The sequence below is a fragment of the Adiantum capillus-veneris genome, chromosome 10 (assembly GCF_014529385.1).
Source record: "Adiantum capillus-veneris isolate H3 chromosome 10, ASM1452938v2, whole genome shotgun sequence".
Classification (NCBI taxonomy): Eukaryota; Viridiplantae; Streptophyta; class Polypodiopsida; order Polypodiales; family Pteridaceae; genus Adiantum; species Adiantum capillus-veneris.
The window spans coordinates 23,384,321-23,409,457 of NC_140940.1; the positions used below are offsets into that span (position 1 = coordinate 23,384,321).

At 48.0% G+C, this 25,137-nt stretch overlaps 1 protein-coding gene across 4 annotated transcripts in view; it reads left to right on the plus strand.

Moving 5' to 3' along the window:
- Nucleotides 1-24,806, plus strand: part of LOC147448550 (protein PARALOG OF AIPP2-like) — a 63,595-nt gene extending 38,789 nt beyond the window's left edge. For 2 of the 4 annotated variants that reach the window (XM_086521110.1, XM_086521111.1), the window contains exons 2-7: nucleotides 21,691-21,776; nucleotides 21,860-22,680; nucleotides 22,811-23,552; nucleotides 23,635-23,868; nucleotides 23,960-24,084; nucleotides 24,165-24,806. In XM_086521110.1, the coding sequence (XP_086377236.1) occupies nucleotides 21,691-21,776; nucleotides 21,860-22,680; nucleotides 22,811-23,552; nucleotides 23,635-23,868; nucleotides 23,960-24,084; nucleotides 24,165-24,253 (2,097 nt within the window). In that variant the 3' untranslated portion in view covers nucleotides 24,254-24,806. Of the gene's footprint in view, nucleotides 1-21,684; nucleotides 21,777-21,859; nucleotides 22,681-22,810; nucleotides 23,553-23,634; nucleotides 23,869-23,959; nucleotides 24,085-24,164 lie in introns of those variants that run through there. The other 2 variants (XM_086521112.1, XM_086521114.1) reach the window with 2 other exon arrangements.
- The last annotated feature ends 331 nt before the right edge of the window (nucleotides 24,807-25,137 follow it).

Sequence of the window (25,137 nt, forward strand, 5' to 3'; positions counted from 1 at the left end):
ATGCTAACTTGGGTTTGCTTATATATTTCCTTAGCAAAATTGCCATGCCTACTTTTGTTGGAAAGTGACTTAAAAATAATAAGTAAAAAATCTCAAAAATAGGGAAAATAGGCTAAATGCATTGGAAAAATCCCCTAACTGATTCTAATGGATTCTGATGATCATGCTGTGTGCAACCAGAGGATATGCATCTATACCAAGTGACTGGGCATGCACGGTCTATGAATAGACTCACAAAAGTTCTAGATCACTTCTAATCTAGACTTGACTGGACTGACTGAACCCTGATCATGCTGTAGCTTGTCCACGGACACATAGGGTTGGATGTGTCACGTGACATCCCCTCCTTTTCAAAGTGAGGTACTGATACTGAACTATATGGCGTTGAGGGAGATCGCCAATAGCATCCGGAATCCTGGAAGGGACTCTTCGCCGACCCACCCTGATGTGTGGGTCGTACGGTAGTTGAACTTCATAAAGGTCTGCAACGCTAGCTTCTTTGGGCCGTGCCGAAAGCGACACAAAGTCTTTTGTGGCTCCTTCGATGCTTCAACTTCGTCTAGAGACCTGCTTCTTTCGTCTTGAAGAATCTCCATGGCTGAAAATTCCTGAAACCATTTCCAACACAAAATCATGAACATACCTATTCCATGTAAAGTGAGTGGAAAAAACCTTGTCTTCCTCAAAGACTGTGCATGCAATGTAGATGAACATAGAGACCGATGGTGCTCATACTTTCATTTGCTCTTTCTACAAATGTGTCATGCCAAGGAAGAGACATGGAATGTGACTTCCTTACATACACACTTTTCAGCTTTTCATGAAAAATCCGCATACATTCGTGCTCATCCATGAGAGAAACGTGCTCAACATACAATATGTCATGCCTGGGAAAAGGGATTACATAACGATGCTGACTAAAATACAAGAAACGATTACGAATGAAACATTCGAACAATGCGTGCGTATCAATCACGAACATATAATACTCCCTGTAAGGGTTCTTTGGTCCTAGGCTCGAGAGCCAAGATCGATTCTTCGTGATTGATCGAATCTGCAACGAGGTTAGCTTTGCTAGAAAAAGCATCCACTAACACATCATCCTGGTAAACAATCACATCTTCTTCATGCAACTCATCATGCTTGTGAGAAATCACATCTTGATCATCATGCTTATCTTTGTCATCCAAACCATCATGTAAAGCATTATCATTCAAATCATCATGCTTCTCATAATCATGCAAATTCTGTGTGTCATGCTGTGGAGAAAAAGAGACTGAGAGAGTCTCCCTCTCGTGAATCCTTTCAATCTTGTCCTGCATATTAGCAATGAGAGATGGAGAATGAACAATGTCCTCTCCATGAATGACAATAGGAGAATCACTTTTGGCATTGAGAGTTAAAGTGTTAGCCACAAAATCAATGAGAGCGTTAGTATCATGAAACCATCGAATGCCCAAAATCATATCACATCCTGAGAGAGGAGAAACAACAAATCGTCTAGTGAAGGCAGCTTGTTGAATTCCAAAAAACACATCAAGGCACTCCTTTGTGAGGAGAGCGTCCATACCGGGAACAAAGCCAGAGACCTCGATAGGAGATCTCGGACTAACTTCGAGGCGGGCTCTCTCAACAAGAGAGGGACTGATCACATCATGCATACTACCTGGGTCAAACAATATGACAAAACGCTGTCCCGGCGTACGACCATAACATTTAATGAGAGAATCATCAATGGGAGGGTCAAGAGAAACTTGGGGCACACTCGTGTTATCATTAATTGCATTGACAGAGGAAGTGGGTTCTGTGGGTTCTTTAGATTCATTCGATTCAAGCTTAGGACATGTTCTTTTTATGTGACCGTTAATGTGACAATGAAAACAACGGCCTTCCTTAGAATAAGTGCTTTGCTCTTCCGACGTGATGTATCCTCCTACAATTCCTTGTGCTACCTTTTCATCTGGAGTAAGCTTAGGTTTAGCAATTTTGTTAGCCTTACCCTTAGATTCATTGGAAGAATTCTTTTCTGAGAGACTGTTGGATGATTGGTTAGAAAAGTTACCATTCTTACCGTTCTTACCGTTCTCAGGGTTCTGAGAAGTCTGCGAGGTACTTGTGGAAGTCTTGTTCTCCTTAGGCTTTCCCTTGTTATGCTTCATCTCCTGTGCGAGAGCAATCGCTACCGCCTTGTTGAGATCGATTGGATCGAGTACCTCGACATCGTACTTGATATACTCGTCCAATCCAAAGAGAAAAACCTCTTTACGCTCGTCATCCGATTTGCGTATACGTAGCTGCAAAACACGATTAGAAAAAGACATGACCGGCGTACCATTTTGCTTGAGAGCGCGTCAATCCTCCTTCAATCGTGCGAGGTATTGAGGTGGCATAAACCGCGCCTTGAGCTTGTCTTGGAAATCAGCCGAATTGAAGGAAAGGGGCGTGAATTCGTCGGCTTCCTCTAGGTGTGCGGCTAGCTGTGCCTCTTGCCCTGCATGGTACCAATTGATGGCATCACCGGCAAGTTACATAGCTGTCGTCAAAACATTCTATTTCCTGTCTTCTTAGTTGTGGCAAAATAAGCATTAAATTGATGCAACCAAGAATGAATAACCGTAGCATCCATCTTACTGTCATACTTACTGAAAGTCAACTTCTCTGTGATTGGATGGTTGGAATCCGCATCGTGGCTTGCACCACTTGAGGAACTCCCACGATCTTTGGGTGGTTCGGTCTTCGCGGCTAGCACTTGTCGAAGCAATTCTTGAGTGCGTAGCTCTCTTTGAGCTGCACGCTCGGCCTTCCTTTCTGCTTTTCGTTCATTTCTTTCATCGCACTCGCGTTCGAAAGCAAGGCGATTAGTTTCTTGTTGTGCCAACGCAACTCGATTCGCTTCTTGGTGTATTGCATTTCTTTCATTTCGTTCCATCGTAATGCGAGTCGCTTCTTGTTGTGCCAGCATCATGTCCATCATTGACTTGACCATCATCTCCATAGGAGTTAGTACAACTCGAGGCGTAGATGGCGAAGGGGGAGGGTCGAAAAAATCTCCTGGTGGGGAAAATTCTTCGTCGCCTTTCTCATGCTCATCACCTGTATGCGAAGTATCCATTCCGCTTTGGGTGACAACCATGCACTATGATCTTTGGTTCTTAAGTTCACGAGGAACTTGGGTTCTTGAGGGTCTTGGGTTCTTGGGTTCTTGAGGATCTTGAGGTTCTTGAGGTTTTCTTTTGCTTGCAAACCGTGTTTGAGAAGGATCTTCTCTTCACCCGAGTTCTACTCTTTTCTGCGGGCGCACCCCTTGGCGGCCTTGCGCTCACACCAAGGTTGCTTTTTCCCACCTCACGTTGATTGGCCGGCCGTTAAGTGCACGGTCCGCTCTCAATGAGTGAAAAGAGACAAAAGGGGAGGCTGGACAAGCCCTTCTTTCCTGGGATTCCTGTCACTCTTCAAAAAACACGATTAGGAATCGACACGCCCAAGCGAACTTGGGTTCGTGCGACCTCAACAAGCAAAAAAATAAAATTCTTGTGATTCTTGTGTTTCTTCCTTGAGTGATACAGAACACTGCCAAAGCTCTGATACCAATGTTAGGTGCAGCGGAATGAATGTTTGCGCTTTGCTCAAGACGAGTGCTCCGAACTGTGCTCAAGGTTCCTTTTGTTCTTATGGAAGGGAGAGCCTTCCGTTCTTAATGAGAGAATGCTATGATCACAACAAAGTGAGTGGACAGTGTGCGTGCGAGTGTATGAGACTGAGAGATAGAGAGAAGAGAGATACGACACCAGAGACGTAAAACCCTCCTGCGAAGGCCCCACTCTCGTTGACGAGAGTGGTCTACGAGAGTGGTCTACTTATTGATTGCACAAAGTGGTACAATGACGATGCAATGGACTGATGCAACCTGGGACTATGTCGGTGACGACGACGGGAATGACGACGACGACTTTAAGGCTGAAATCTGTGGTCTTCTATCTGTTGAAATTCGGGGCTGTTTCGGTGGCTGAAAATGACTGTTTTGGCTGCATTTTCGAGGGCTGAAAATGGGGGTCTTCTGCAAGTCGCTAGGGCTGAATCTGCTGTCGTCTTCAAGAGTGAAAACGCTACTGCAATGTCTTCGTTAATGGCTGAGAATGAAAACGCTGGTTCATCTGTGTGAGACTGTGAGGGTGTTGGCGATGATCATGGCTGAAATCGCCAAGCTAGGGAGAGGTTGTCAAAAATGCTAGGATCCTGAGGCTATTGCTGGCGTTAGTGAATGCTGATGCAAACGCTAAGGCTGGCTTCTGTGGCAATGGTGCTGGTTCTTGGAAAACGCTAGGTAAAGCTGGGACTGTTGGCGATGCTTAGGGCTGAAATCGCCAAGGTTAGTTGGAGGTGCTGATGGAGACCAAAACGCTAGGCTATGGGAGGTGAAAACACCAAGGTTGGGTGCTTGCGGGATTCCTGCTGAGAAGATGCCTGTTGAGCGGGAAGCTCCTGCTGCCTCTTCTGCCATTTAGTGCTAACTTGGGTTTGCTTATATATTTCCTTAGCAAAATTGCCATACCTACTTTTGTTGGAAAGTGACTTAAAAATAATAAGTAAAAAATCTCAAAAATAGGAAAAATAGGCTAAATGCATTGGAAAAATCCCCTAACTGATTCTAATGGATTCTTATGATCATGCTGTGTGCAACCAGAGGATATGCATCTATACCAAGTGAGTGGGCATGCACGGTCTACGAATAGACTCACAAAAGGGCTAGATCACCTATAATCTAGACTTGATTGAACCCTGATCATGTTGTAGCTTGTCAACGGACACATAGGGTTGGATGTGTCACGTGATAGTGTTTGTTCTTTTTGTAGGTACTCTATCATGGAGGAGCAAGGAGGCTTTGCCCTATACTCGGCTTTGCAGAGCTTCGATACTCTTGAGTACAAATTGAGAGCTAGTCTCTCAGGTTCCGTACGGGAAGGAAACGACCATCAAGTCTGAGATCAGAACGGAGGGGTTTACTCCGGTTCTTGTGCTTGTAAAAAGATTCTCCCCATAATAAAGATTCTCTTTGGGGGGGGGGGGAACCAACCCATCTTCTAGCCCCCAATACTGTGTCGATCTTCTCCTTCTCTCTTTTGGTCAAATTTTATTTATTTTCCGCTAATGAATTGCTCGTGTGCGCTCCCGTTTGTGACAGCCTCTCACTGTTGCCGCTTCCCTCTTCACCCTTACTCCCTTCCGAAGTTGTATGGAAGCAGCAGAACGGTGGTGGTTGTCAAACTTAGGTAGTGCGTGATCCTCGCATGTAGCACTCTACCCTCGCCGTTCCTTGTGCGCTCCTTGCCGCACTGTCGAAGCAAGGGACTTGCCAATACACCGTGTGCGAGCCACAAATGGCTCCAAGCACACAACAAGCCTAAACTAGCAAGCTGAAGAGAGCAAAGGGTGTGTCACTCACCGCTCTACGCTCGCCTTCGTGGTGGATTCCTCGCCGCGATGAAGAAGAAGTTGCAGTCGTGCCGCGCTCAACCGCTTCGCCGCTGTCGTGCCTTCGTAATGCTCGATCGCACACACACTCTCCCTCTCTCTCTCTCTCTCTCACACACACACACACACACAAGGAGGTGAAGAAGAAGAAGATGGAGATGGAGATGGAGCAAGAGCACTCTTCTATTGCACAAATGAGAGAATGAGTAAAAATTAGGTTTAGTTGGCTTTTATATGAGCTCACCCCATTCACACTTGGGCGCCCATGGTTAGCCAACTAATCCCTTGAATGTCCCAGTTAGAGTGCGCCTCTCATTGGCGATCACTCTTACCCTTTTCCTATTGGTCCGACAAGCCCGGTACTTGACTCTACCAAATACATAATACACGTCCGTCGTAGGTGATGGGGTGTCCGTGAGCCGTGAGGGTTAACATGCCCCCCTTCCTGATGTAGATTCCGTCCTCGGAAGCTATCCAGTTGAAGCTCGTTCGTTGAGATAGGAGAGCAGTCGACATGGATGCGCGTAGCCTTCTTCAATCACTGCAAAATCAAACAACATTGCCACAGTAATTGCATTCTCATATACAATTAAAAATCACATGCAATTTTAGACAGACAAATTGATTGGTAACAGAATTTTAGACAATTTGTCAGCAATAAACATTGAATTGCAATATAATCAAATGCATAAACAGATGTAAAGGTAAAAAATTAAACAGTTCCGGGGTCGCTAATTTAACGGTCAAAAGGCACTAGAGCTCGACTATTAATACCATGGGTAACTTCTCAATTTTTTCTGGTCAATTAAGTTGTTTAATCGCGAGAGCCAAGTATTTGATGTTCGAGGGCTGACTAGAGGCTATACCTAGAAGACCTTGTAGTTAAGTTACCATAAAAGGAATTTCTCATGAAATCATCGCCTGACTGATTACTTTTTCTTTGACCCCCCAAAGTCTTTTCACATTGATTCAATTATGATGTGTGTGCTTTTTTTTTTGTTTTGAAAACATTTTTAAGTTAATAATATTTTGTTTTATCTAGTTTTGTTTCGAAGCAATCAAAGTGATTTAGTTAGTTAGTTTGTTTGTTTTTGTTTTTCTTTTCTTTTCGTGTGTCCCTTGCTTTTATAGTTTTATGAGTGCTTTATTCCCTCTTATAATTCGTGAGTTCAGACTATTCTGAACTTATGAAGGTATATAAAAAGATCCTTCTATTAGTTAATGAAAACTGCCCATAGGGCTACATCCACCTCTGCAAGAGAGGGCTACAACAAGCATGGTGGGGAGACTCTCCCAATGAAAAAACAGCATATGTACAATGGGGCTAAATCAAGAGATGGGAGGAGGGAAAAGCCACACAGGTGGACAGTAGTGCCATCTGAGCACCCCCTGGACCATGGAGTAGAACGGCCCAGGGCGCCAGAGTCGAAGGAAAGCCTCGCGGCGCTCCCGCATGCGGTCGGAGCTGCCCTGTAGTCCCTCAAGCTGTCCTCTGAGAGTATGGATCAGCTCTAGCCAAAAGTCACGAACAGTCTCTGCTGGTGGTACAAGGCGAGCCTCAAAGATGCGGAAACAACGGGCCCGCCAGATGGACCAGAGAGCTAGGCCGTTGATGAGCTCCCAACACTCCGCTCTCTCACTGCTCCACTCCTGTGGAGTAAGGTCTGTAGCAGGCTGGAGTGTAGGTCGACCCCCCTGTATCACTATCATCCTGCTGGTGGAAGATAGCTCAAACTGAAGTGCCGGGCCCGTGAGGGTGGACCAAGCCGCTGCCCCCCAAGTGTACTGTCGAGCCGTGGAGAGGGCAGGCATCAGCCGAAGAACTCGTAGCCACATCTGCTGGGCCGAGGGACAGTCCCAAAGACAGTGACGTTGACTCTCCACCAACTGGTCACAGGCTGTACATGCGGCTGAGAGACCACTATGTACAAGCCAGCTCCCTACTGCTGTGGCTCTGTGTGCAACCAACCACTGGAACAAGGTGACGCGCCTCGGCTGTCTGGAGTCCCACAGCCTTTGCCAAAAAGCTGCCAAGAACTCAACTGTGAGACCCTCCTCCTGCCAATGACGTGCTGCAGCGGGGCGGGCCTCACTCTGTGCTGCAAGTATATGACGTCCAAGCCGAACAGTGTACTGAAAGAAAGGGACTCCTGGGCGGTCTGCAGAAGAGAATGGGTCCCTCCATAGCCACTCACCAGGATCCCACTGTACTCGTGCCAGTGGACAGCACTCCCAAGCCCATAGCCTCTAGTGTCCTGTCTCAAGAGCTGCTGGGTCAGGGTCTATGACGCAAGTCCTCCCACAGATGCCCACAACTCGGATCCTTTGGAAACAACACTCTGCTACCTGCGGGGCCTCTACTGCAACTCTCTGTAGTCGTCCCCCACCCTGAAGCTCGAAGAACAGGGCTGGGACAGTCTCTGAGCAAGCCCTGACTGAAATGAGAACCTCCAGTCGTGTGAAGGCTCCCATCCACCGGGGTGCTACTGGCTCGAGAGGTGTGAGCCAGTTAGCTGGAACTGACTCTGAGATGTCCTGACACATGCTCTGAACCCCTCTCATGCCCTGTAGCTGGACAACCTGCACCTCCTCTGACAAACCTGTGAACTCTAGCCAGTCACCTAGAGAGTGCGTTGGACCTGCCGCCATGGGACCCCAAGAAACATGAGGCCTACTCCCAACCAAGTGGCCTCGCTGAGTGCTAACCATGGGGTTCTAGACGAGGGGCTGCCGTAGGCGCTCCTCCGTGCACGTCGGCTGTCTCTGCTCTAGGCCACGCCGTAATAGCTCCCAAGAACTAAGCAGACTCACAGCGAATCGGTCCTCCAGTCTCCTGCTCAAACCAACTCGATGCAACTCTGTAAAGATCCATCTGGTCGAAGGTTGCCAAGGGCCTCCTGACTGAGGCACCCTGGCACGAAGCCTCTGCAACAAGAACTCCTTCCAGGGCTCCTCGCCTGGAAGAAGTCCTCTGACGACGAACTTCCCAAGAAGGGCTCTGCTCTGCTGTGCTGGATCAATGATCCCAAGCCCTCCCTGAGAACAAGGAAGTGTGATGACCGACCAAGCCACCTTGGCTCGGGCAATCTGAGTGTCGCGACCTGACCAAAGGAAGTTCCTGATCAGCCTCTGTACCTGGCTGATGCAAGAACTCGAGAAGATCCAGCAAGAAGTGATGTACCACATAGTCGCCAACAACACCTGGTTGGCAACTACTACTCTACCAGCCAACGAAAGTCGGGCTGAGCTCCAATGTAACAGCTTTCTTCTGATGGACAGGAGAAGAGGAGCAATCTGCTGCTCGGGGGACAAATCCAAACCAACCTGACAACCCAAGTACCGAACTGCAGTCCCTGGAGGAATCCACCTGAAACCCTCTCCCGGTCTCCAATCTGGCACAGGAGCACTACCAACCGAGAAAGCCACTGTCTTTCTCCAGTTGATCAGTGTGCCCGATGCACAGCAGAAGGTCTCCAAAGCCTGCCCACATCTGTGTAAATTGGCCTCCTGGCCCTCTAAGTACAAGGCTGAGTCGTCAGCAAACTCAGCGTCCAGAAGCTCATCTCCCCGTAGAGGGAGTGCTAAGCCCCTCAAACCAACCTGCTGTGACACCAAAAATCTGCTCATCGCCTCCGCATAGAACAGAAAGAGAAAGGGGGCAAGAGGACAACCCTGTCTGACCGATCGTGTGAGCATGAAGCGCTCACCTCTACCTCCTGCCAAAAGCACCTGACTGTGAGCCTGTCTGTACAAAGCTGACACCCCTCTGATCCAAGCCTCTGAGAAGCCCATCCTGCGTAGCGTGCCCTCTAGAAAGTCCCAGTCGACTCTGTCGTATGCCTTCTCAAAATCGAGAAGAAGAATCACAAGGTCCTCCCTACGGAGCCGTGCAAGGGCAGAAGCCTCCCAAAAAGTGAAGATGTTGTCAAGGATACTGCGTTCCTTGACAAAACCTGTCTGAGTCCCATGTATAAGGCTCTCCAAAAGTGGCTGAATCCTCAAACTCAGAGCCTTGGCAAGAATTTTGTAGGCTGAGTTGAGAATGGTGATGGGGCGCCACTGTCGAATCTCATCCAAGGAGCCACCCTCCTTTGGAATGAGGTAAATCAGGCCCTCACTCATGCTATCCGGCATCACTCCTGTGTGCAGAATGTACTGAAAGGCACTACAAAGATCTGGGCCAAGCAGGTCCCAGTACTCCAAGAAGAAGCTGGGAGTCAGTTCATCCTCACTTGGACAGCTACCACGAGGGAGGGCCCTAAGAGCCGTGTGCAGCTCCTCAAGCTGAAGAGGTAACTCAAGCCTCTGCCGCATCTCCTTAGTCACAAGACAGGGCATCTGTGCCCAAACCTGCTCCCTGCATGCATCCTGTCTCTCTGACTCGGGCTCAGCCGACAGTAGCTCACGGTAAAAGTCAGTAGCGATTGCACGCATATCCTCAGGCTCACAAACAACTGACCCATCGGGTCTCCTCAACTGATTGACCTTGGCATGCGAGTGCCGAGGTCCCACTGTCTCAAAAAAACCACCTGTCACCCTGTCACCCACCTGAGTCCACTGAGATGCCTGTCGATGAAAGGCAAACTCATGGCGCCTCTCCTCTGTGCAAGCAAGCTCCTGTCGAGCCTGCTGTAACTGCTCCTCCAACCATGGACTGTCTGGATGCTGCTCCTGCATCCTCTGTAGTGAAGCAATGCCTCGTCTGAGACGCTGCTCCTCCTCTCTCGCTGCAGCTCGTCGAGCCCGAGACTCCTGGAGAAAGAAGTGGCTAAGTTGAGCTAGGCCTGAGGCCACTCTGTCTGCAGGTGGAGCTTGGCTGTCCATGCCCTCTGTCCATAGAGCCTCGACCCTCTCTCTGAGTGCTGAGTCCAACAAGACCCGCTCTGGGATGCGAAGCATCGTGCTCCCACTCCTCTGCCTATCTGCCATTGTGAGAATCACTGGTGCATGGTCCGAGAAGGATGTCCCTGCCAGGATGCCCATTGATCCCCCCAAGTCACCGAAGTGGTCACTAGTGTAGAAGCGATCTATGCGCGATAGATTCACTCCTCCCACTCTGCGGTCCGATCTAGAGAAGGCAAGACTCTCTGGAGGCCTCACAAAGCCGGAATGCTGCCATGTATCCGAGACCCTCAGCGTCATACAAAACCTCTCCCAAGCTGCTAACTCGACTCCATGCACAGTAGCATGGCTGCCTCCGATCCTGTCAGAAGGGTCCTCCAACATGTTGAAGTCCCCTCCTACACACCACTGGTCAACCTGTGGCAAAGACTCAACAATCTGTGACCAAAACTCTGCACGAGCACTCGCCACATTGGACGCATAGATGTTCAGGAAACCCACAAGGCTACCCTGAACCTGCATAGTAATCCACTGAGCCCTGCCTGGTACAATAATCCCTCTGCCCACAATGGCCTGCTGTAGTGAGTCCGCAATAGTCATACATACCCCACCCTGGATGCCTCCAGGTCCAAAAGCAGCTGACCAAAAGGTATCATAGCGTCCACGCAAAATCTGACCACATCGCCGAATGCGGCTCTCAGACAAATGGTGCTCCTGAAGCATAAGGAGATCAATCTCTCCTCCCACAAGGCAACGCTGAAGCTCCTGACGCAATCGGCCCTGTTGTCGCTGAAACTGGGGCCCACCTAGTCCCTGCACGTTCCACGAGACGATCCTCATGGGGAGCGAGAGAGAACAGATGCTGCCGCAGCAGCAAGACGAGCTATCTTCGAAGCAGGCTTGGATGGGGAGTAATCCGCATCCGAGCGTCCTCTAGATAGGCGAGATTGCAGTGAGTGCTTGGTCCAAGCCCAAGCAAAGCGAGCCGTGCGTAAAGCAACCTCCTCTGTCCAGGAGTCCTCATGAATGAATACATAGCAAGGCAAACACTGCGTATCAGCAAAAAAGTACACCACAATGTGTCTACATCCTGCCGAGTCTGGGGGTGTCATCGCAAACTTGGCCAGTGGCCACAACGTCTGCAGCAAATCTGTAACGCCAAGTTCTCCCATGTGGTGAGAGAACTCGAGAACCTGTGTATGCAACCATCCCACCACTGAGTCGAGGGACCACTCTGTCTCAGTCCTGCCACAGAGGGGGAAGGAGAAACCAACTGCTGAGTCCAAGGCCTCTGTCCCCCTAGCGGTGAGGAACAAAGCGTGGACTCTGAAGCAGGCTGCCTCGTGGTCTGCTGCGGAGTCGCCAAGAAAACGAGTAAACCCATAATCGAAGAAATCCCAGCGGCGTCGGAGGTCAATGCTCGTCAAACCACACGGGATAGCTGCAAGAGAAGATGTCTGAATCTGCAGAGGGGGCCGCATGAAGGGCTGACCCTCTCTCGCTAGGCGACTCGTGGCAAAGGCGCTGCCAAGAGATCTCCTAGCCGCCGGCGAGGGTCCAGTCTCCTGAGCCGACTGAGGTACTGAAGCAGGAGGAGGGGGAGAAGGGGCTGGGGGGGACGGGGGAGAGGAGAAGCGGGGTGGGGCGGCAGAGACATGCGGGGGGGCGAGGTGGGGGGTGAGCGGTAGCAGAGGGCGGGGGAGGGCATGAGGAGGAGGAGGGAAGATCGGAAGGCGGAGCGGCTGGCGAGGGTGAAGCGGAGGTGGAGGCCGGCGAAGGAGGCTCCTCCTGCTCAAGAGGCCCAAAGCGGTTCCCCGTGGGAACCCACTGCTGCTGAGTAGGCACCTGGGGGCCACTCTGAGTGCCAGGCTGTCGCTGTGGCCCCTGGCGTCGACGGCCACGGGCCTGCTGCCACCCCTCCTCCGCTGGAGCCCCAGGCTCGGAGGGTGGCGCTGAATCTGTGCTCTGTGTCGCCGGCTGTGGCTGCGGCCCAGCCTTGGCAGGTTGGGGCTGAGGCTGGGGTGCGGGTCGTGGTCTCCTCCGTGGACAGGCCTTCGCTAGGTGGCCCATCTGTCTGCAAATGAAGCACTGGTTCGGGAGACCCGAGTACTCCACACTTTGTCGAAACCAACCCCCACTCACCCAAGGCAGAAGGATGACCTTCGGGAGCGTGTGGGTATCTCTGACCAAAACTCGAACTGAAGGGATGCCAGCCGCCTTGGCAGCTACTGATGCTGCCGTACGAGGTGTCTCCAGGACTGTCCCGATGGCGGAGCCAATCCTGGAGAGAAGTGGAAGGTACTCCCTCCGTAAACCCGGAAAGCAGACTGAGATGGGGATGTCTGCCTCCTCTACTAGCACATCCGAAGTCGGGTCAAAACCATGTCGCCACTGTCGAAAGTGGGCGCGTGATGCTCGGATGGCCAGTGGACTCATAGCAATGACCTTGGAGGCCATCTCGGAAGTCTCGAACTCAATCTGGTAGTACCCCTGTCCGAGAATCTGGACATCCAAGATCTTGCCCACCTCTGCGAGAAGGCGGGCCTGGAGAAGGTCTCGCAGCTCTCCTCTGCTAGGTCGAGTGCCGAGAACCTTGCAGATGACCGAAGTCGCCTGCAAGCGCTCTACCTCTGCGGCAAGGCTCGCTTGCTCTGTCGGTGAAAGAGCAAGTCGAATGGTGGGCTCAGCGGGGTCGGGCGAGGGGGCTTCAGGCGAGTTCCTCTGAGGCGAAGCTGGAGCCTCCATCTGTGTCTACTGCTGTGGCGTAAGAAAAGGACGACGGGAGGATGCTGCAGAAGGGCGCGCAAACACTGCTCCAAGGAGTTGGAACAGATGCCGAGAGTGTCGAAACTGCAGGGAGCAACCGAGGCGGGGGGCCCAAACTGATGGGTGAACGGGCCGAGGCGGGGGGGGGGGGATAAAGCGGGTTTGGGCTAAGGGATGAGGGCGTGAGGCGGCAGCATGGGATGAGGCTGAGGGCGGGTGGCGGCAGCAGGGGGCTGAGGGCGGGCAGAAAGGCTGGAACAGGGCAGCGCGAGGGGGGGGGTAGCGGGGGCTGAGGGCAGCACGAGGAGGACAGCGGGCAGCACGTGAGGGGGGGGGGGGGGAGGGGAGGAGGCGATGGCGATGGCGCAGCGGGAGAGTATAGCAGCAGCGAGCTTTCAGATTACGTTGAGGCACTTTTAAGATAGATGATGTGTGTGCTTATTTTGTATGCCTTGGGTTTTTTGCTTTTCAAGGAAAAGCGCCCACACTAGGAACCTCTAGGGCTCTAGTACCATAGGCGATACATGTGAGTGAAGTACCAATTTAAGCAGGGATTTCTCTTCCAGCTTAAAATTTTACATTGTGACACTTTGATTTTTTGTTTGTTCATTTTCAGCATTTTAATTTTGTAACTTTGGGGGGTCATATAACACTGTTACCCTCCCCAGGCTCATCACATTAGTAAACTCCCTTTATAATACTTAAGCTAAAGGTCAATAGGGTTAAGCCCACTAGAAAGCCCTAGTACATGTCACACAATGCTGCCTAAATCGGATTAAGAACCTAAGTAACCATTGCTTATTAGGAAGGCATTCCCCATGGTATTAAGAGAAGATTTCTAATACCTAGCTTGGTCAAACTAGCTTAGTCGGACTGCTTGATTTTTACACCTAGACAAGTGATTATGACAAAACATTACATTGAATTAAATGTTTGATAGTAAGCAAATGCGGTGAATATTAGGCTACCAATCACAATCAAAGCAGACAAACATGGATGCAAAAAGATAAGGGCAATGCTAATGGACATGAAACACCTGTTTGTGTTGATGGTCGCGCTTGATTTGAAGTGTGAACGAGAGAAAGGTTCCATGAAGGTCCAAATCCTACCAATAGCAACATGCTCTTGTACACACTAGGAAACAAAAGGAATACCTCCAGGAGGCACATTAGTGGGAAAAGAGAACTGTGCTAATCTCTTAACTCTAAAACAGAAACACTCCTATCGTACTAATCTTACCTACCCTCCATCACTCAAGTGATGAGGATCAAAGGTGTTTTATGGCATAGGTTTCTGTTTCACTGTACCAGATGTGACATGTGTAGGTCTGAGTCAATGTTTTGACTTTTAATGTGCATACTCGTTTGCTAATTGCTCTTGCTCTTTTTTTTTTTTTTTGTGAGTATAAAGCTTTATATGTACATTCCCTAAGATTGGTGATTGAGAGGTCAGGGAAAAAGGTTGAGAGGGAAACAAATGAATGATGACTGTCAGCAAACACTCCCCCCTTCCTTGGGTAGATCATACCGTTTGAAATGAGGTCGTCACCTTTTGAAACCAATTGTTCCAAGTTGTTATGGGTGAAGGCTTTAACCAATAGTTTTCGACCGCCCTATGCGTTTCATCTAGTTGCAAGGGTGGTAAGGTACTCTCCCATGATTTTATTTGCAACATTGTTGGAGGTGGTGAATCTACAATGGGAGGTGCAAACTCTTTCTTGCTTGTATGGATATGTACAATGGTAGGTGGAGGTTGTGTCGAAGCTTCTATTTCCGTATAGGAACTACATGAAGAGCAAGAAGCTTCATTTGATTTCCCTGTTCTTGAGCTAGGTGGAACAAATCGTTCTTTTTTTGGTACCCAAACTAGCTCTGGAGCAGGTGTGTCGCATTCCGTGATTTTTTCCTTTCCACGATTTTCAATTTGTTTTGGAGCCACAGGATTGGGTTTACATGGGCCAGGTGACAGGTAAGAGCGCAATCTACGTTTTGGCACCCAGATTTGATCATTTCCTTGATAGTAGCCTTGGGCTTCCAATAGTCGTTTAGGGATCCATCGCAACATTTGCTTACTTTTCTTGGAGCGAGTGGTACGTTTCTTACAAGGCTTCTGTTTTTTAGCACTAGCTATGGTCACTAAAGAAGCTTTAGGGACCCACTTGTATGTTTTCTTCGTTACATTAGGATGAGTCTTGTCGGAAGCGATATGCATTGCTTGTAGCATATTTAAGGGTACAGGCATTTCATCCCCCTCAGGTGTTACCCAGGTCGTCCCCCTATTTCCCCAAGTGTCTATGGTTGCTGCTAGGTGGACCCAATCCACATTGTCCGACTCAGTCATCCCAGGTAGGATATCCATATAAGGAGAATCTTGGCCAATGTCTGTATCCTTCTTACAAGTGTAACAATATTGTAGTGGGACTGAGTGAACTGTGGTGTCAGAGCGATGATCAATAATGGTTTTACTCCCTAAGGGGTGTACCTTACCAGTCACCAAATCCACTCTAAGGACAGAGTCTTGGAATTGCAAATAGACATGATTTTTAGACCAATCGTGAACCATTTGTGCTTCCCTCATGAATGGTCGTCCTAAAATCATTTCATATGACATAAGGTGTTTAGAGAAATCCATTACAATGAACGTATGTCGTACCTTGTGTCCTAGAACTTTGATCTTAAGATCCTTGAGCATCCCCATAGGTTTGGCTATGGTACCATTTGCCATCTTTACCACAATGTTAGTAACACTGAGGCGGGGTTTTCCCATGGATTCCCAACAATCTTTTGTAACGATGCTAACTCCCGCACCACCATCAAGAATTCCCTTTATAGTTAATCCCTTGGTAGTGATAGGTAGGGTCGCATTAGACTCGTCGCCTTCAAAATACTGCCCTAATTCGTTAATGGGTACCTCGATCACAGACTCGTGTCCATCTAAGTCAAGTGATTGCACATGATTTTCCTCATCAATCATAATCGAGTCAGGCCTATTTGGTTGCGCAAACTGCGGTAATCCCGTTCGTAGCTCTCCGTTAAGGAATGCTCGAAGTGCAAGGAATAACTCAGGATCTCCATACAGCTTTGCTATGATCGTGGTTCGGACCTCAGAAGACATGAAGTCCACTAGTTTGGCAACATTCATTGGCATTTTGCAGGGTGTAGGTCCTTGACTAGGAACTGGTGAGGATGGAATCTCATATTCCTCAATGGGATCAGGTATTCCTTCGTTAAACATTCTTTCCAACAAGAAAGGTGTATGCTCACTTTCTGATGTCCCGTCCTCACTCCCTTCTTGGATGATACTAGATATGGCTAACGGTCTATGGTTCATGTGGGGTGGATGAACTTGCGTGGGAAACACTGTGTCATGAATTTTGACATGCATGGCTTCTGGTTCTAGTTTCCTTTGAGTCTCCTTCACTAAACCTCTTAGATGTTTCACCTGCTCAATCTCGTCTACTGGGTTTGGGTACGTCCCAATCTTTTTCTTTCGATTCTTCCCTTTTTGCCCCTGCGGTTTATCTTGGGGGTCTTGGATTGGATTTGGAAACACTTGTGGTGTTTTCAGAGGCTCTTTATGGTTTTCTCTTATTCGGTTTTCATTTGGTTCCATGTTACGGTTTTCTTTGTTGGTCTTTCCCTTTGTGGTATTGGTTCTAGTCTCCATTGTCTCGATTGAATCTGAATCATCCTCGAGGTCATTCATATACACGGGGTCATCTCGTGTTTCTATGTTTGTTTTGGAACTTGGCTTTGAATTTTCCGTATTCTGCGACCTCGTCCTTCGTGTCTTCTTTTTCTTTGCTTGGATAACTGACGCGGTATCTCTCTCTTCGAGGATATGGCCTGGCCCTTGAAGCATGGACCGTGTAATCGCATAAGTGGGTGCGACGGGTGGTATTGGCGATGTCACACTAGCAATTTCGATCAAATTTAGGGGTGTGATTTTAGGCGCATTTGGGTTATAGAGGCATTGGGCAATCAAGTGATCTATGCCACAACGATTACATGTGAGTATTGGCATTGCAGACGTGCTCCCTTGATTCATTTGCATCTGTGCAGCATTCTTTTGCAGCCTAATAGGGCACTCCGCTGCCCGATGTGGTCCACCACACTCGTAGCATTGAAGAGGTGGCCTCCTAGCATGGGTGTTGATATTTTGACCTCTGGATGTGAGAGTAGCAGCTTGATAAACTGGCTTGACTTGCCCCCAACAATCTTCCATGTAGTATATAGGACACTCTTCCAATGTATCAAGTCCGTAGGCAATACTAGTGTCTATTTCCTCCTCACAGCCATCTGCATAAGCATTAGTTGACTCGCAACCCACTTGGTTCATAGGGGCGACTTTTGGATGCGGGGGCTGCGGTCCTAGCACAGGAGGTGGTAGCGGTGTAGCTTGTACAACATTTTGAGATCTAGGGACCATGTGTTGCGGTAGTTGCTCAACAGGTGGAGCAAGCATCAATACAGGAGCTCGAGGTGTGTCCGTCCAGGCTACAGGTGGTCTATTTTCCATCATACGTTTGATCATTAAACAATCCTTAGCTTGGTGACCATACCTACCGCATGCGTTGCAAGTTCCATTGAATTTTACTCTAAACGTAGGGCACTCACTAGTGCTATGTGGACCTAAGCAAATGGAACACCATTGTTGCTCCCTTCTTGGATACATGTGACTATTTTGAGGGGGTCGATTATCCTTAAGAGACTCTTGGATTGCCTTGGTGAGGTCTGTCAAGAATGTCTCAAATACCTCTGGCTCATTGGCAATGGGCTTTGCAGTCATGGGTTCATACTCAATGGCTTGTGAGCTAGTGGATCTCGTGTCAGTAGACACCCTCATGCGTGCTATCATCAAGTTGTCCTCTAATTGGATTGCATTGGCAGTGACATCTTCCCAGGTTGTGATACCTCTAATCACTAGTCCATTATAGATTTCTTCATTCCTCAACCCTCGAATGAATCGATCAAGCAGTTGGTTATTGTTGAATCGCTCATTTATAGGACAGCGAGAGTTTAAGTGCTTTAGACGACTAATGAAGTCCCTTACTGACTCTCCTTCCTTACGTTCGGCCTTCTGTAGCTGAGATGCTACACCCCAAAGCACACCTTCTCGTATGTACTCCTTTAGAAACAACCTTCGAAGGGTAGGGTAGATTGTTTTCTCGTCCACCCTTAGGGTTCTATACCAATCTCCAGCCTTCCCACTTAATGTCAAGCTTAAGGCATTGCACTTATGTAGTTCGTTGCGTTTCCCTAAGGAATCACATACTTGTTCAAACACTTCAATGTGTTTTCTAGCATCTTCGTCCCCATTGAGTTTTTGCGTGAGTTTGGCAATTTGTACTGCCTTACTTCTAGGCTCTCTATCAGATGCATGACGCATATTTTCCGCGATAGATCGACCTATGGTTTGAGCAAACGCTGCCAAGTCACTTATGTGAGGAGGCAGGGCCAGTGGAGGTACTCTTGGAATCATATGTGGGAGAGGAACGGGTACCGGTCTTGGCATATGTGTGGATGATGCAGGATATGGAACATAACCGGGCATAGGTCCACTCGGATAAGGGCTAGGGAGCGGCACTCGAGGAGCATAAATAAGTGGTACAATTGGAGGTGTGGGGGCCATGTGTGCATAAGGGGCTAGAGGCACATACGGTCGAGGCCCCATATTAGGTACTACGACACTAGGTAGTGGCACTGCGCTAACCGTAGATGTCATCGGTACATTCTCTGTCAGGCTTATCCCTGGAGTGAGCACTGTGTTTTCCTTAATAGAGGGTTGAGCCAAGTTAGGGAAGCTAAAGTTGTCGCTCGGAGGCTCAGATTGCATAGAGACCCTAGGTGAAATGATGTAAGATGGGTCCATGGGGCTCATTAGAGGAGTCTCCATTTGTGATAGAGTAGGCTGTTGAGCCTTGCTCGTATCGAGAAATCTCATGGGGCCAGTTGAGAGTATATTTACCCCTCGGTTTTGCCTTTCTGATTGAATAATGCCATGGATAACATTACAGATCATTTTCTGTTGATCCTCGAGGCTCGTGGCACTAGAGGTGGATCGTACAATCTCTATCCATCCTACATGGTAGGCGTGGCCAGAGTGTAGATCCGTCAACACCTCAGTGTGGAGGTCGTATGTCCAATGATCATTAATGAACAATCCTTCTAGAGTCGACGTGTTAACGGTTTCTTGTGAGGTAGAAGCAATGTTTCTCCCCGTGGTTTTACTTGTCACCAACGGTACTCTAGAGGGAACTTCTGAAGGAGGCAGCTCAACAGGGTCTTCTTGGTAAGAAGTTGGCAGGATATCCACATGGACACTCTTTGGGGGTGTGGGGTCCACGTGCGATGTGAAAGGAGAGTCCACTTCCCCACCCCCTTCGTGTGCTTCAATTGCATCAGGTTCCGAGCGAGTAGCTCTACCTAATGTTTCCATGAAACGGCTAAACATACTAGTACTAGGCTGTGGAGCTTCGGGAGGTGCATGGCCTTCTCTCTCAGTGTTTTGGGTAGGGTATGCTTCCATGATTTCTGAGTCGGAGGAGGAATCACTAGCGGCTATTTTAGGGTCTTGGGTGGTGCTACCTTGTGTCCCCGTTGAGGGTCTAGAGCCTATCGTGGATAGGTAATGGGTGTCCGTATGAACAGAGACACCCTCAATATGCTCGTGTTCTAGCACCCGCCCATAGCGTAAGTGCATGTGCTTTTGATACCCTAAGGTGTCAAAAAGCTGCTCTAGGAGGCCTTGTGACTAGTTTTTTGCGTGTTTTTTTGTTTGTTTTTTTTGCTAGATTTTTTAGAGCGTGTCGTGGAATGGGTTGTGTGATACCTCGAAACGAGCGTATCGCTAGGAGGGACGCGCTGTGCTTTACAGCCCACCGTTTGGTTCTATTTTGCTCCAGAAAAGCCCGAAACAGTCTTTTCCTAGCTGGGGAACTAGGCTCCAAATAGCAAGTCTAAGGGTGCAAGTGGGAAGAGAAGGGAGGAGAGTGGAGGACTTGCCCCACATGCTCTCATTCCCTCTTGAGGGAGTAGGGTATATATATAAGAGTGAGTGTAGTATATATCATAAGACTGAGGACTGAGGCCTGGGCCTGGGCTTGGGCTTGGGCTTGGGCTTCGGGAAATGATCCCGATCTCAATCTAACTTTTATACAAACCAACCCGTCCGTTTTAAAACTCACGTTTTTTATTTTCGAAAATTTAACCTCCCCCTCACTCACGTTTTTATTTTTCAGAAATTATTATTATTATTTTTTTTTCAGTTTTTTTTTTGGTACGCGTTTTGGTGCGCGTTGACCTCACCTACCTACTTTCTGTCTCACCTAATTACTAGCCTACTTAATTAACTAACTGTGCGTCTAACTGTGCACAAACCAGAAAACACAGAAAATGCAGAAAATTGAAACTTGACAGAATTGTGCAGTGCAAACCAGAAAATGCAGAAAACGCAGAAACGCAAGAAATGCTAACTGTGCAGTGCAAACCAGAAAACGCAGAAAACGCAAAAAACAGAAATCTCCACACAACTACACACTCATTCCCTGCCTTTCCTATGATAGAAATTGCACCACAAGAAAGCGTAAAGTGCTTAACCGAGCTTAGTGTAGGGCATTTCCCCGGCAACGGTGCCAAAAATGTGCGCTCCTTGCCGCACTGTCGAAGCAAAGGACTTGCCAATACACCGTGTGCGAGCCACAAATGGCTCCAAGCACACAACAAGCCTAAACTAGCAAGCTCAAGAGAGCAAAGGGTGTGTCACTCACCGCTCTACGCTCGCCTTCGTAGTGGATTCCTCGCCGCGATGAAGAAGAAGCTGCAGGCGTGCCGCGCTCAACCGCTTCGCCGCCGTCGTGCCTTCGTAATGCTCGATCGCGCACACACTCTCCCTCTCTCTCTCTCTCTCTCACACACACACACACACACACACACAAGGAGGTGAAGAAGAAGAAGATGGAGATGGAGATGGAGCAAGAGCACTCTTCTATTGCACAAATGAGAGAATGAGTAAAAATTAGGTTTAGTTGGCTTTTATATGAGCTCACCCCATTCACACTTGGGCGCCCATGCTTAGCCAACTAATCCCTTGAATGTCCGAGCTAGAGTGCGCCTCTCATCGGCGATAACTCTTACCCTTTTCCTATTGGTCCGACAAGCCCGGTACCTGACTCTACCAAATACATAATACACGTCCGTCGTAGGTGATGGGGTGTCCGTGAGCCGTGAGGGTTAACATTCCTTTACGTGTTTCCCCACATCCAGAGGAGAAGATGAAGAGAGAGTCCCAGCTTACTTGCCTGTCGATGACATAGTTGCAGTGGACAATCATGTGTGCTTGTGTGTGCCCTGCTGCTCCTCTTGCACCAGGCACCCCTCTTCTCCCCTCTCTATGCCTCTGCGTGAAAGATCGCGACCCTCTGTACATACGCATCCGTACGCTGCTGGAGCGGTGAAGTAGTTTTTGCTTCAGACTAGGTTGGTCAATTTTTGTCTAAATGAGTTCTAAGGTTTCAACATACATTCTGTAGTGTATGAGGTCTTGCAGTGTGCGTGTCAATCTTCTGTGCGTGTTTAACAACCACAATACTTGCAATTTGGGATTATGCAGGTGCAAATATGCGATATTTGTGGAGATGCTGGTTATGATGACGAACTTGCTATCTGTGGCGGATGCAATGACGCTGCTGAACACATGTTAGTGTTAACGAAAAAAAAAAGATTTTTGTCCATCAATCTACAACATGCTTCTATTTACTGATCCATGTGATGCGATCCAGATATTGCATGGCAGCGATGCTTGATAGTGTTCCTCTGCAATGGGTTTGTGAAAGGTGTGAGCTGGAGGAGAAAGGATCCATAAAGAAAAAGTTGGCATGCAGTGAACCCTTTCCAATTGAAGGTGTTGAGAAACACACTACTGCTAATCCATTTAGCTTCTCGGAATTGAACGAGGCTAAAAATGTTGTCACTATGCCAAAATCTTTATCACAAAGTGGTTCCAAAATTCTTCCGAGGCAGGACAATCAACCAGATTTAAGCTCTTCAAATTCTCCAGGCCTAACAAGGCTTTCTGAAGTACAGACACAGATCCACAATAGGGAAAAGTCAAATTTGTTTCCCATGCACGCAATACCTGTTGGCAAAACCTGTTGTTCAACACCCAAGCTAGAAGGTGCTGCAGTTCAAACAGTGGGCCTATCAGCTTCTTTGTCAAGCACAGCGTGCAAAGTTTCTTCAAAAGGGAATCCAAATGTCACATATCCATCGAAGTCTCTTGCAGATAGGCCTTTGTCACGCACAAAACATGTATTTTCTAGATCCTCTTCTTTTCCTGTTGGGGATGACAAGCTGACATTTTTGCTGCCGTCTAGGCCGAAGGATCTCAAAAGGAGTAAGAGTACAGTTGTAAGGCTCACCACTACTTGGACTGACAATTCAAACATCAAGTCTTCAAACAGAGATGAGAATTCTACCCTTGCTAAAAAAGATGTGTACACTAAGGGATTGACCCATGCCACTCATGGATGTGCTATGCATGGAGCTTCTCATAAGATGGAGAGCATCAAGTCAACATCAGCGGTTGGACCAAAAGTTCACGGTAGGCCACTTCAGTGTCTTGGTGCAAGTCCAACTTTTGTTCCGCTCATGAAAATGTGCTGTCTCAAACACTTTAACGTGCTATAGGCAAATTTGTGTGTTGTGTTACTAACAGCTGTGTTACTGAACAGGTGAATTCAAGAAGCAGCAGTACGACTGGTCTTCGCGGGATTCAGATGCCTTGCAATCTCATGGGCGTAGCGGAAAAGAAATCGTTTTTCAACATTCGAAGGGACCTCGCCGCTGTTTCAAATGTGATCAGGTAGGCCATATTGCTGCACAGTGCACATACTTGAGCAGTAGCAATCTTAGAGTACGTGAAGCATGGAAAGCACCAGCAAGCTTTGACAAGGCAAGTCCTACCAACCGTTCAGTTTCTGAGACTCCGTTGAGCCTCCAGAAAGAAAAAGAATTGTGCAGTCCAAAGAAAAGCACACAGTGGAATTCTAAAAATAGTGTACCTAGCTTCAAGCTAGCATCCAATCAGACTCAAATTAGTGGGAAAGAGAGGCTGGCCATGTTTGGTGACATGAATGTGGGTCGTCAACCCCCTCCACAACCATGTGAGAGTAAATCACCTAATGATAAACACAAGAGAGGACAATTGCATAGTCCAAAAAGGAGAATTGTCACTCATGATTCTCTTCAGGGTCATGCGGATTGTGTTCAAGGAAGTGCCACAGTGCAACAAGCTCAAGGTGTCGACGCCAGGAATTATGAGCAATTGCAAGGCGGGAGCAACCCAGTGTCGCCTCCAGGCAATGGTGTTGGTAGTGGTGCGTTACCATTAAGAGAAACTGGATTGGCAGTTGACTCATTTTCTCAAGCTCAGCTTGAGAGTCTAGCTGAGCCGTGCGTTCAAATTCTTTGGAGGTATTCCTTTTTACCCCTCTTGGAGCCATGTTAGGCTAGAGAGTGTTGTGATCTGTGTTTCTTTTTTGTATCCGATCTGCAGTGGCTGTTTCAGCATATCTAGCACGTGCTTAACAGCATATAATGGAATGCAAGCTCATGCTTCTACTAAGGCTGATCCGAGGATTTCTGAAGCGATGAAGAGCTTGCCATTTGAGCTTCGCCTAGAAGAATTGAAGAGGGGAGTGGAAACAGGCACGTGGCCAAGGTCATTGCAAAATCGACCCCCAACAAGTAGCAGCATCGGTGTATACTTCTTTCCTGTGGACATGGAATGGTTGGTCTTAAATAAAGAATATCTCAGTTTGTGGTGTCTGAGTTTGGCAGTAGGATGTTGTCACGCCTTAACTTGGGGTTTTGCTGTGCAGTCATGATACTTGGTACAAGCCATTACTTGATCGCTTGGTTGCTAATGACCTGGCTCTTAGGACAAGCATGGACTTTTTTCAGCTGCTCATTTTCCCCTCCCATTTACTGCCTGAAGCAGATCGGTGTAAGGCCTACTTGTGTTCTCTAGAATGACAAAGCTTTAACTCAAATTGGCTATTTATTTATTGTCTCTTGTGTTGTCAGGCTGGGATGATAGACAGTACCTCTGGGGTATACTCCAAAATGCAAACGTCAAGTCCTCATGCACCATCACTTTTGGGGAAACTGTTTAGTGGGTTTCTGCCAGCCCGAGTTAATCTATGATGGTGTATCGAAACCTAAGTATGAGTGCTTGTGAAGCTACACACTCGCCTGTATCTAAAGCTCTCAGACATGAGTGGTTGTTTTTCCCATGCAAATGGAATCATGCTCCTTCATTGATGCAACATAGGTCAAGCTCTCCTAACACGACAATCAAGCAGTAAACACGGTTGGGACATCCTCTTGTAAGCTAATAGCATTGAGGAAAAAGCCTATAGCAATGCATTGGTGCGGCATTTATACTACATCCAGCCTGGGAATAACGTAACGAGTCTTCGGCTAGGATTGAGTACTCCAAGCCTCCATTTTCCTGTATTCCTTCACAGGCTATTCAATTTGAATCATCGGGAATCACATCACAAGGGACTAGCTAATGTGTATATCAGCATCACTATTTGAGTACAGGAGCAATTTCTGTATAGTACGCCAAATCGTTGCTTCTACTACACTGAAGACGGTGGTGCCTGTAACTAAAGCATAAACATTCTTTTTGCATATCCTACATCAATAATATGTATTCACCCCTGTGATCGTATGGACCGATATATACATATCGTGCGTGTGCAACTCGAATTCTATTTCATGGATTGAAGCAATGTTTGTGGTAATGTATGTGAAATCTGTTTTCAGGTCTTCGGAGGAAAGAGTACTGTGAAAAGCATGCATAGCCCAAGATTTGTGGATGCCTCATAAACTCAGAGAATGGTAAGGCTAGCTACAATTGGACTTTTATGCACAGAAGATGCAATAAGGAGGGTCTTCGGTCTCCTCTAAAAATTGGTCAGAATTTGGTAGATATCTTGAGAGAGAGAGAGAGAGAGAGAGAGAGAGAGAGAGAGAGAGAGAAATGAAATGA